This window comes from Pelobates fuscus, chromosome 1, assembly GCF_036172605.1.
Source record: "Pelobates fuscus isolate aPelFus1 chromosome 1, aPelFus1.pri, whole genome shotgun sequence".
Taxonomy (NCBI): Eukaryota; Metazoa; Chordata; class Amphibia; order Anura; family Pelobatidae; genus Pelobates; species Pelobates fuscus.
Window position 1 is genome coordinate 301358384 of NC_086317.1, and position 12309 is coordinate 301370692.

The 12309-nt window shown below is 44.5% G+C and overlaps 1 protein-coding gene across 1 annotated transcript in view; it reads left to right on the forward strand.

Moving 5' to 3' along the window:
- LOC134614339 (cytochrome b-245 heavy chain) overlaps positions 1–12309 on the forward strand; it is a 39609-nt gene that overhangs the window by 3642 nt on the left and 23658 nt on the right. Inside the window, exons 3-4 of the mRNA XM_063457994.1 lie at positions 1866–1976; positions 5627–5711. Coding sequence (XP_063314064.1) covers positions 1866–1976; positions 5627–5711 — 196 coding nt within the window. The remainder of the gene's footprint in view (positions 1–1865; positions 1977–5626; positions 5712–12309) is intronic.

A 12309-nucleotide genomic window follows, 5' to 3' on the forward strand; every position in this document is an offset into this window, starting at 1 on the left:
TACATCATCTTTGCTTTTACATCCGTATAACACTCTTGCTTTTCTTTCATTCTTCCCATGTTGCAAGTCTCAATTGTATTCCATATCTTCCTACTTCAGTGCCTATTGTACCTCTTTGCCTATTGTATATCTCTCCATCTTCCACAAACCCCCAATAGTGTATTTGCCATAACCCTTATGCTAGTGATCCTGCACCTAACGAACCCCATTTATGTGTCTGTCTCCCACATTAGTGTTCCTGTCGTTACTCACCCCTACCCCAAATCTACCAACATCAGCGTGTCTGCCCCTAATCCATCCCTATTAGTGTCTCTGCTCATAACCCATCAACATTAGTGTGCCTGCCCATAGACTCTATATCGCCTATCCTACAGTGCGGTGCAGGCTGATATTGAGGCTAAGTGGGATTTCATTGAGACTCTGTGCACGTTGTCTATCGGGTCTCATCACTGCAAGCAGGCTTTGCATAGACATAGAGGGAACTGGTATGATATATTGCTTTTACTCCCTACCTCTTGGTTCACACTGCCAATGCACCTAGAAGCGCTATAGAGAGATCTGGCTCCAGCTCTCTAGGCTGGGAGCAGACATGTGTTATATCCCAACCACCTACACACAGCCTCCCACGTTAACTGAAGCCTGGCGCTGGGCAGATCGAAAGGACAGCAGCTCAGGCGATACTACAAAATTAATTATGGTCCTGACCTTACAACAGACACAGGCCTCCAGTTTTGATTGGACAGTCCCTTTTTTAAGGGAACTGCCCAAGAAAGTGTAGTGTAAATGCCATGCGGACGCTATACCTGAGACCACTTGGATTCCTTGTCAGACCTCATTAACATCTTTGCACATGCCCTGAATTTTTTACTCTCTCATCTCTTTTTTTCTTTCATTAATCAATAGATATGTCCATAGTCACACCTCTCTTGACATTTTGACCTATGTATACATATTGTATGTGTTCATGTGACCCTCTTTACAGAATGACTTTGAGATGCTGGGATACAGATTTTGAGATTAGGACCTCAGCTTTATAGTAAAAATATATATAACATTATGATGTGTATTTAAGAATACCTTGTAGTGCTATGAAGAAAGCATGTTTAAACTCTTTGAAATTACCCATAAAGTACAGATATATTTAGTACATTTGTAAATATGTTATGCCACTTTTTATTATAAAAAAAAATGATGACATCCTGTGAAAATTAAGTAGAGTTTTGTTAAATCATGTTGTCTTCCACATAATGATTAGGGAGTAGTGATGTCCCAAACAGTTCGCCGGGAACCGTTCGCTGGCGAACATAGCGTGTTCGCAGTCGCGAACATGCGTGATGTTCGGTCCGCCCCCTATTCGTCATGGAGGTGGGAGGGTCTGGGAGGGAGGGTCTGCTGCTGATTGGCTGGAATGTGTCTGCTGACTGTGAGGTACAGGGTCAAAGTTTACTCAATGATGACGAATAGGGGGCGGACCGCACATTGCGCGTGTTTGCGACTGCGAACACGCTATGTTCGCTGGCGAATGGTTCCCGGCGAACTGTTCGGGACATCCCTATTAGGGATTGTAGGGGGGCTGCTCACTGGTTTCCATCTGTTTACTGGGTTAAAACTATATCGGCACTACAGTGCTGTTAAAAATAATGGATATTAATGACAAAGAATGATAATTTGTTATACAACCGATTACTACTGTCTGTTCTTGTGGTGATAATAAGTGAGCATTGATTATTATCATCTGCCCATATTCTTTGCTTTTCCAATTAAATTTTTTTTTATTTTGTGAGATTAGTTCTCAGAGACGAATACTGTTGCACTCCCTGTGTGTGTGTGCTTTTATTAATGTTTGTACTACTACTTTGCTACAGTCATTCCTGGCGTTGGCGAGAGCTCCAGCTGCCTGCTTGAATTTCAACTGTCTACTCATCCTCCTGCCAGTATGTCGAAATCTCCTGTCTTTCCTGAGAGGATCCAGTGCGGTAAGAAATATAAACAGTGCTCTTACTTAAGGCAGGAAAACAGCTTGCAATGTTTCTAATGATTTCCAAATACCCATGATAAGGATATTGCAGCCTTTGGAGTCTGATGTTACATCACTGTTATTAGCACCTGACTGTTCTATGTACATAGGCACATTTACAATTATGGAGTAGGCAAATAAAAATGAACTATGAATATATTTGGAATAACACAATTTCCAAAAGGGCATGCTTAAAAATATTACACATATAGAGCATCATGTTTCTAGATTTTTCATTTAAAATTAAGTATTTTTAAGACTCTCTATAGATTCTTAGTAGGCTTTAACGGTGCCAATATATGACATTCTGGCTCTTCTGACATTCTGGTTTTAAACCGCTCCTTTGTTGCCTTGGCTGTGTATTGTTATCTCTGTAACATGATGCTACTACAAGCATGGCTCATGGTGGGGTTGGAGCTCGCTGGATGATTGGCAGTGTTACACATTGCACAGGCCAAAACATTCAGATTCTATCACATGTTTGTTGTGTCTCCAATATGTCTTTTGGCAAAATCCCAACTGGGTTTCATCTGTGTATTTTACAGCGCATCCATGAAGCCCAGCTTTGTAGAGCATCCAGGCCATAGTAGTCCCAAGCATGGTTTCTTTAATCTCATCTACCAATCTTGAGTGTTCTTTGTCCATTTTTCTCAGTCAGACTGCTTGATTTTTAGTTTTTTTTTTAGTGGATGGTTGATACTAACTCGATTTTTTTTATGACAGGTTTGACATTGCTCTACGGATTGCTCAAAGTTTGAATATAGGTTGTATAACACAATCCGGATTCATGATTCTCTGGAACAATATCCCAGATATCTTTTGATAGCTCTTTGGTCTTTGTTATGCTGCTTGTGGAGACATTTACTCTTACAAAGTCTAGGGTCTTCCAGATCATGGGGGGGGGGGGGGGGGGGGGTGGGGGGGGGGGGGGGGGGGGTGGTAGAGTTATGAAACCAATCTACAAATATCTGGAGATTTTATGTTTACTTAACCTTTTGTGTCACAATAAGTCATATTTTACATTAGGTTCATTCAATATATGCAATGATAAATTCACAATAAAATTAATTTTCCAGGTTGTAAAACTACCAATGCCAATTTTTTTTTAACGTTTTAGCATTGAGGAACTATAGTTACACAAAATAACTGGCAGATTGTTAGCAAACGTGCAGCTCAAATTCAGTTTTTCCCTGATGATACTTGACTATCTCTCATTCTCTCACTTTCCTGTTAGAACTTACATAATGCTTTCACTCATCATTTTTTTTCTTGTTAACAAGATAGGAGATGTGGAAGGTTGCTTATTATTGGCTGAAGGCCTGCTACTTTTTGGGAGCTGATACATAATGAGTTAAATCTGGATTCAATTTTTCAGCTTAAGTTGGTTTGAGTTAAATCTGAGCAGGTTAGCAGCAATCTTTGCATGAGATATGATGGATGACATCATACCTTTCTGTACGTTAGTGGAAATATGGATCATTTAAGAAGAGACTGTAAGATGTGATTTGTAGGAAGTTTGTGAGTTACAACGAAAAGAGAGACTTAGGTTGAACCTCTACTGATTCAATATTAATATAATCAAATGTAATATTTCACATTAGCTTGGATTATTTTACTGGACCTGTATGCTTTGCATGTTTACCTACTTCTTCATTCTTGGCTTTAAACATCATTGTAATTGGTATTTAGCTGAAATAGAGTATTGACTTGGGTGTAATATGTGTGCAGTAGCATGAGTCAAAATAATATGTACTGGGATTCTAAAACATTGGACAGAGTAGGACTAAGAGGGAGCACTCCTTCGCCTCTCTTGCAGAACATGGATTGTTGCTCTCTCTGTATAAGGGAGATGCTCACTACAGTCTTCATGGTACCCTCTTGGACGGGAGCTGCATGATCCTCATCCATTTTGATTTAGCTTGGTCTTGTTAAAGGTGTTATGCAAACTTCCCATATATTATTTCACTGAGCATATTTGCATTTATATAAGGAAACGAAGCATTTGATTTTCAATAGCAAAACACTTGGCAGATAAACTGCATCATTCAATATGCTGCATGTATACACTTCCCCTGCAATAGTATAATTATCTTATTGTTCACAAAAGTTTACTCAAAATATTTATTCTGGGAACATGCAAATGTAAAATATAATTTAAGTATTTTAAAACAGAAGATAAATATAGTAAATTCACCTGGCATACACTTTATCTTTTTATCATTTAGATATTAGGATTTAATGTGGTGCATGAAGTGTGCTTTATTCTATGGACAATATTGACATTGGCTTGCTTTTCTAGCAGTGAATCACATATAATTTGTGCCCATACCATGACAACAGAGAGGCCCATAATGAGTTAACTGTACCTTAGCAGACAGAGCTGGTTTAAATGTGAGGCTATCAGATTTTTGTATACAGATAATAAGTTTATACCGTAGCTGTGTTTATCTTTCCATCTAAGTCAAAATTGTGTTCAATATTGTAAACTATGGCCTCGATAACAAATCAACTGATCGACAAACCTTTTATTAGTTCAAATCAATGTAATTACCAAGAAAAAAGAAGTATTGGTCAATAAATACTGTATTAAATAAGATTGATTTTCAAAAACTATTATCCATGCAATTATAGGATTCAGCATTGTATGTGTACTCATAAGTGACAGTTTGTCTTTACATTTTTTTAAGTGTGGAGGTAATTATTAAGAAATGTTATCACAATTTCAAATCTTCATTGACAGATAATGATACGATGGGCATATTACCTGTTAATCAGCAACCAATCAGAACCTGATATGTCAACAATGTAGCTGTACATTTTGCAGCATTCCACTGTACAAAAAATCTGCTGATGTGCTAAGTACAGAGTGTGCCCACATAGACCAGGTTAACTGTAAATAATACATTTCACATCATAAACATTGCTGCATGGATTTAAATATCTCATTTCAAGGTAATAGGTTTTGTACAAGGATGATAAAAACACATTTTTGCGACTCTACCATTTTAATGTGAAGCCCCCCCTGTTTACGTGCATATCACAGTCATATTTATCATGGTCAAATCTGCTAATCACATTATAGAATAAATGTGTAACTATATCGGTCACTAAGCTGACGTTCCAGGTGAAGAATGTTTCAGTAAGCGAACGTTCCAGGTAAAGAATGGCTCAGTAAGTAATAATGACATCTACGTGATGCGGCTATCAGACAAAAAAGTGGATAAATGAACATATTGCATAGTGGAACTACATTATAAAAGCAAAATGTATATTATTAAAATACTAGACAAAGAAAAACAAAATGTAAACAATTCATAACAACAGGAAAACCTTTTTTTTTTTTTTTCAAGAACCTGTTTGCAAACATTAAGTCTTTTGACTAGTTATTACCTAATGTAATGGAACTCATTTTATTGATCTTGGAAGGATGAAAGGTTGAGATGACCTTCTCATTAATCCAATCAGTGATCCTGAAATACCTCAGGTGGATCGCTGTCCACTGGCCTACCTCCTAATTTGGAACCATTTGTCTTAAAAAAATAAAACATACCTATTGCTAAGTGGTGCTGTTATATATGATAAGCTTAATTTTCACCTTCTATCTTACAGTGCTGTGGAAGAAGCATCAGAAGACAGCTGGACAGAAACCTTACCTTTCATAAGCTGGTGGCATGGATGATTGCTTTACATACTGGTAGGTGATCTGTGCAGCTGCCATGTGTGTGGTGACCACTCAGGTAGAGACAAGTGTCTTACCCCAAGGATGTCCTTTCCCCTTCCCAGGATCTCAGTCAGCGCTGTCTTTAGCGCTGATTATAGCAGGATACAGTGATGTAGCTTTTCCCCCCAGACATTAGCCAAGACTTAATGCTAGGAGTAGAGTGGTTTATTTAGGACAAGGCCCACTCATTTTATAAGCAGACCCCTAGCATTAGGTCTCCATACAAAGAAATACAAACCCCTCCCAGACGTCCCAGTGTCTGGAAGATAATTAACTCACAGAACCACACAGAAAATACCCTAAAACCATACTCAATTTCCACAGGAACCCCACAAGTCTTCTTCTTCTTCTTCTTATTTTTTTTGTTATTTATATAGCGCCAACAAATTCCGTAGCGCTGTACAATGGGTGGACTAACAGACACATAATTGAGATCATACCACTGGACGTACAGGAACAGAGGGGGTTGAGGGCCCTGCTGAATGAGCTTACATGCTAGAGGGAGTGGGGTATAGTGACACAAAGGGTTAAAGTAGGGGAATTAAATAGTTTGTTAGAGAAGGGTTTATTGAGGGCTTGGTAGGTCATTTTTGACATTTGCAGGAAAGGAGTCATGGGTTGGGGGATGAGAAGCCTGCTGACAGTTTAATTGATACGCTTTAATGAAGAAGTGAGTTTTCAAAGAGGGAAGGGAGTTCCACAGAATAGGTGCAGCCCTAGAGAAGTCTTGAAGGCGAGCGTCAGAGGTGGGGATCCGGGCAGAGGATAGGCGTAGGTCTTGGGATGAGCGCAGGGGTCTCGACGGGACATTCTTGTGTATGAGGGAGGATAGGTATGTTGGAGCAGCATTATGTAGGGATTTGTAAGCAAGCGCTAGAATTTTGAATTGGGCCTCATATCTAACTGGAAGCCAATGCAGGGACTGACAGAGCGTGGAGGCGTGGGAGGTACGACCGGACAGGAAAATAAGCCTCGCAGCCGCATTCATTATAGATTGCAGCGGTGCAAGCTGGGAACATGTAAGACCGGTGAGAAGGGGATTGCAGTAGTCGAGGCGAAAGAGAACAACAGCATGAACCAATATCTTAGCCGCGTCTGGCGTTAGATATGGGCGGATGCGCGCTATGTTCTTGAGTTGGAAGCAACAGGATTTGACTATCGATTGGTCATGGGGAGTAAAAGAGAGGTCAGAATCGAAGAGAACCCCTAGGCAGCAAGCCTGCGAGGTAGAGGTGATAGTAGCGCCGTTGACTTGGATGAAGACAACAGGAGAAGCAGCACTTGAGGGAGGAAAAACTAGAAGTTCTGTTTTGGACAGGTTGAGTTTAAGGAAGTGAGCAGCCATCCAGTTTGAAATAGCAGAGAGGCAGTCAGAAACACGAGTGGTGGGGCGGGAGGACAGGAGCAGAGCAGAAACCTCTTGTGCTGAAGCAGGTGCAAATGTGCATAGGATGGCAGGGGAAGTGGGGTTGGGTGATGTAATGAGAGGAGGAGGAGATGCTGGAGAGAAGGAGGAGGAGATGCTGGGGGAGAGGAGGAGGACATGCTGGGGGAAGAAAGGGAGAGGAGGAGGAGATGCTGGAGGAGAGGAGGAGGATTTGATGCTGGGGAGAGAAGGAGGAAATGCTGAGGGGAGAGGAGGAAATTATGCTGGAGAAGGAGGAGGAGATGCTGGGGAGAGGATGAGGAGGAAATGCTGGGAGAGAGGAGGAGGAGATGCCTGGGGGGAAAGAAGAAGGAGATGTTAGGGGAGAGGAGGAAAGGGAGAGGATGAGGAGATGCTGGAGAAGAGTAGGAGAAGATGCTGAGGGAAAGGAGGAGGAGATGCTGGGGGAGAGGAGGAGGAGGGGAAGGTGGAGGAGGAGGACATGCTGTGGGAGAGGAGGAGGAGATGCTGAGTGAAAAGGAGGAGGAGATGCTGGGGGAGAGGAGGAGGTGGAGGAGGTGGACATGCTGTGGGAGAGCAGGAGGAGGAGATGCCTGGGGGAGAGGAGGAGGAAATACTGGGGGAGAGGAGGTGGAGATGCTGGGGGAGAGGAGGTGGAGATGCTGGGGGAGAGGAGGAGGAGATGCTGGGGGAAGAAGAGGAGATGTTAGGGGAGAAGAGGGGGAGGAGATGCTGGGGGGGAGAAAAGGAGAGGAGGAGGAGATTCTAGGGGAGAGGAGGTGGAGATGCTGGGGGAGAGGAGGAGGAGATGCTGGGGGAAGAAGAGGAGATGTTAGGGGAGAAGAGGAGGAAGAGATGCTGAGGGAGAGGAGTAGGAGATGCTGGGGGGAGAAAGAGAGATGAAAAGGAGAATTTGGGGGAGAAGAAGATGAGAATCTGGGGTAGAGAAGAGATGTTAGGGGAGAGGAGGGGGAGGAGATGCTGGGGGGGAGAAAAGGAGAGGAGGAGGAGATTCTAGGGGAGAGGAGGAGGAGGAGATGCTGAGGGAGAGGAGTAGGAGATGCTGGGGGGAGAAAGAGAGATGAAAATGAGAATTTTGGGGAGAAGAAGATGAGAATCTGGGGAGAGAAGAAGAGAATCTGGGGTAGAGAAGAGATGTTAGGGGAGAGGAGGGGGAGGAGATGCTGGGGAGAAGAAAAGGAGAGGGGGATGAGATTCTAGGGGAGAGGAGGAGGAGGAGGAGATGCTGAGGGAGAGGAGGAGGAGATGCTGAGGGAGAGGAGTAGGAGATGCTGGGGGGAGAAAGAGAGATGAAAAGGAGAATTTTGGGGAGAAGAAGATGAGAATCTGGGGGAGAGAAGAAGAGAATCTGGGGTAGAGAAGAGATGTTAGGGGAGAGGAGGAGGAGGAGATGCTGGGGGAGAGGAGGAGTAGATGCTGGGGGAGAGGAGGTGGAGATGCTGGGGGAGAGGAGGTGGAGATGCTGGGGGAGAGGAGGAGGAGATGCTGGGGGAAGAAGAGGAGATGTTAGGGGAGAAGAGGGGGAGGAGATGCTGGGGGGGAGAAAAGGAGAGGAGGAGGAGATTCTAGGGGAGAGGAGGTGGAGATGCTGGGGGAGAGGAGGAGGAGATGCTGGGGGAAGAAGAGGAGATGTTAGGGGAGAAGAGGAGGAAGAGATGCTGAGGGAGAGGAGTAGGAGATGCTGGGGGGAGAAAGAGAGATGAAAAGGAGAATTTGGGGGAGAAGAAGATGAGAATCTGGGGTAGAGAAGAGATGTTAGGGGAGAGGAGGGGGAGGAGATGCTGGGGGGGAGAAAAGGAGAGGAGGAGGAGATTCTAGGGGAGAGGAGGAGGAGGAGATGCTGAGGGAGAGGAGTAGGAGATGCTGGGGGGAGAAAGAGAGATGAAAATGAGAATTTTGGGGAGAAGAAGATGAGAATCTGGGGAGAGAAGAAGAGAATCTGGGGTAGAGAAGAGATGTTAGGGGAGAGGAGGGGGAGGAGATGCTGGGGAGAAGAAAAGGAGAGGGGGATGAGATTCTAGGGGAGAGGAGGAGGAGGAGGAGATGCTGAGGGAGAGGAGGAGGAGATGCTGAGGGAGAGGAGTAGGAGATGCTGGGGGGAGAAAGAGAGATGAAAAGGAGAATTTTGGGGAGAAGAAGATGAGAATCTGGGGGAGAGAAGAAGAGAATCTGGGGTAGAGAAGAGATGTTAGGGGAGAGGAGGAGGAGGAGATGCTGGGGGAGAGGAGGAGTAGATGCTGGGGGAGAGGAGGAGGAGATGCTGGGGGAAAGGAGGAGGAGATGCTGGGGGAGAGGAGGAAATGTTTCTGGGGGAAAGGAGGAGGAGAAGCTGGGGGAGAGGAGGAGATGCTGGGGGAGAGGAGGAGGACATGCTGGGGCAGAGGACGAGGAGGAGAAGAAGATGTTTGAGAAGGAGGAGGAGATGCTGGGGGAGAGGAGGAGGAAATGCTGGGGTAGAGGAGGAGGAGGAGATGCTGGGGGAGAGGAGGATGAGGTGCTGCAGGGAGAGGAGGAGGAGATGCTGGGGGAGAGGAGGAAGTGATGCTGAGAGAAAGGAGGAGGAGGAGATGCTGGGGGGAGAGGAGGAGGAGATGCTGGGGGGAGAGGAGGAGGAGATGCTGGGGGAGAAGGAGGAGGAGATGCTGGGGGAGAGGAGGAGGACATGCTGGGGGAAGAAAGGGAGAGGAGGAGGAGATGCTGGAGGAGAGGAGGAGGATTTGATGCTGGGGGAGAGAAGGAGGAAATGCTGAGGGGAGAGGAGGAAGTGATGCTGGAGAAGGAGGAGGAGATGCTGGGGAGAGGAGGAGGAGGAAATGCTGGGGGAGAGGAGGAGGAGATGCATGGGGGGAAAGAAGAAGGAGATGTTAGGGGAGAGGAGGAAAGGGAGAGGATGAGGAGATGCTGGAGGAGAGTAGGAGAAAATGCTGAGGGAAAGGAGGAGGAGATGCTGGGGGAGAGGAGGAGGAGGAGAAGGTGGAGGAGGAGGACATGCTGTGGGAGAGGAGGAGGAGATGCTGAGGGAGAGGAGGAGGACATGCTGGGGGAGAGGAGGAGGAGATGCTGGGGGAAGAAGAGGAGATGTTAGGGGAGAAGAGGGGGAGGAGATGCTGGGGGGAGAAAAGGAGAGGAGGAGGAGATTCTAGGGGAGAGGAGGAGGAGGAGGAGATGCTGAGGGAGAGGAGGAGGAGATGCTGAGGGGAGAGGAGGAGATGTTAGGGGAGAGGAGGAGGAGATGTTAGGGGAGAGGAGGAGATGCTGGGGAGAAAGGGAGAGGAGGATGAGATGCTGGGGGGAGAAAGGGAGAGGAAGAGGAGAATCTAGGGGAGAGGAGGAGGAGATTCTGGGGGGAGAATGGGGGAGAGAAGGGGAGAGGAAGAGGAGAAGCTGGGGGAGAAGGGGAGAGGAAGAGGAGAATCTGGGGGAGAGGAAGAGGAGAATCTGGGGGAGAGGAGAATCTGGGGAGAGGAGAAGGAGTTGCTGGGGGGAGGAGGAGGAGAAGATGCTGGGGGGAGAAGGGTAGAGGAGGAGAAGGAGATGCTGGGGGGAGAGGGGATATGCTGTGGGTAGAGAATGGGAGATGCTGGGGGGAGAGAGGAAAATTAGTTCGGGCAACTGTATGAGTTGTTTTTTCTAAACGTAAACCTCAGTATTCAGGTTTAATTGCCGTGTTGGCACTTTGAGGAAAAAAAGTTGGCATGTAGTGCGGTTTGGGCACTCAGGCTCAAAAGAGTTCGCCATCACTGCTATAGGCACCCAGACCTCTTCAGCTCATTGAAGTAGTCTGGGTGCAGTGTCCCAGGTTCCTTAATCCTGCAAGGTTAATTATTGCAGTTTTCAATAAACCTGAGCCAGCGCTATGGGACTGAATCCAGGTAAGTGACAGAAGGGGTTTGTAACCTTTTCTTCACCACAGGGTTCTGGCAATGAGGGAGGAGGGAGCTATAGTGCCAGGAAAACAAGTTTGTTTTCCTGGCACTATAGTTTCCCTTTAATAAATCCTAATCACTGTTATATACAGTGTATTTGGGATTATGGGAGTCCAGAAACCTCCACTCTTATTTTTGGATACACCTTTCAAATGATTTAATATTTCTGAGTAAACATTTAAAATGATTTCAGATTTTATATATATATATATTGACATGTATTTATACATGCTATATTATGTTTATATTTCAATATGTTGAAAATTTAATTTAAAGAGTTCATCCAAAATTATCTTTTGAAAAACCTATCCAAAAATGTTACATTTAGGCCTAGGTTTGGATCTGTGCCATAATATGTGGATATATTTATAGACTGAAAATGTAATTTATACTACTATCAGCCTTATTGAATAGTCAGTTTTTTGTAATTATTGGCTGTGTGTACATTGAGCAAGAAGTCTTAAATCAAATCAAACTACATTATTCTGTAGCAATTACCTTTTTTTAGAAATACATAACTCTAAGAATAAATCACATAATGCTGCACTCAGAAAGTAATTTAATATACTTATGTGTGGACGACTCAAAGCATGTCAGTAGTGATAGCTGATCATGTTCATAATAATAATAATAATAATAATAATAATAATAATAATAATAATAATAATAATAATAATAATAATAATAACTAGTATTATTATTATATTTATATAGCGCCAACAAATTCCACAGTGCTTTAAAAGTGTGGACTAAAACATGTAATTGTAACCAGACAAGTTGGACACACAGAAACAGAGGGGTTGAGGGCCCTGCTCAATGACCTTACATGCTAAAGGGAGTGGGGTAAAATTACACAAAAGGTAAGGGAAGTATTAGGGAAGTAGATTAGTCCAGCCCTCCGTGCTGACAGGGTGAAGGAGAGGTTGGAGTCAAAGAGAACACCTTGGCATTGAGCCTACGTGGTGGAGCAGAGAGTAGCACCATTAATGTGGAGGGAGACAGACATGGGAGTAGTAACACTTGAGGGAAGAAAGACAAGTTGAGCTTAAGGAAGTGGGCAGCCATCTAATTAGAAATCGCAGAGAGGCAGTCAGAGACAGTAGTAAAGAGGGGAGGGGTGAGATCAGGGGAGGACAGGTATATTTGCGTGTCATCTGCATAGAAATGATATTGGAGGCCAAAGGAGCTGATGAGTTTACCAAGGAGGCAGTATAGATCGAGAACAGTAGGGGACCAA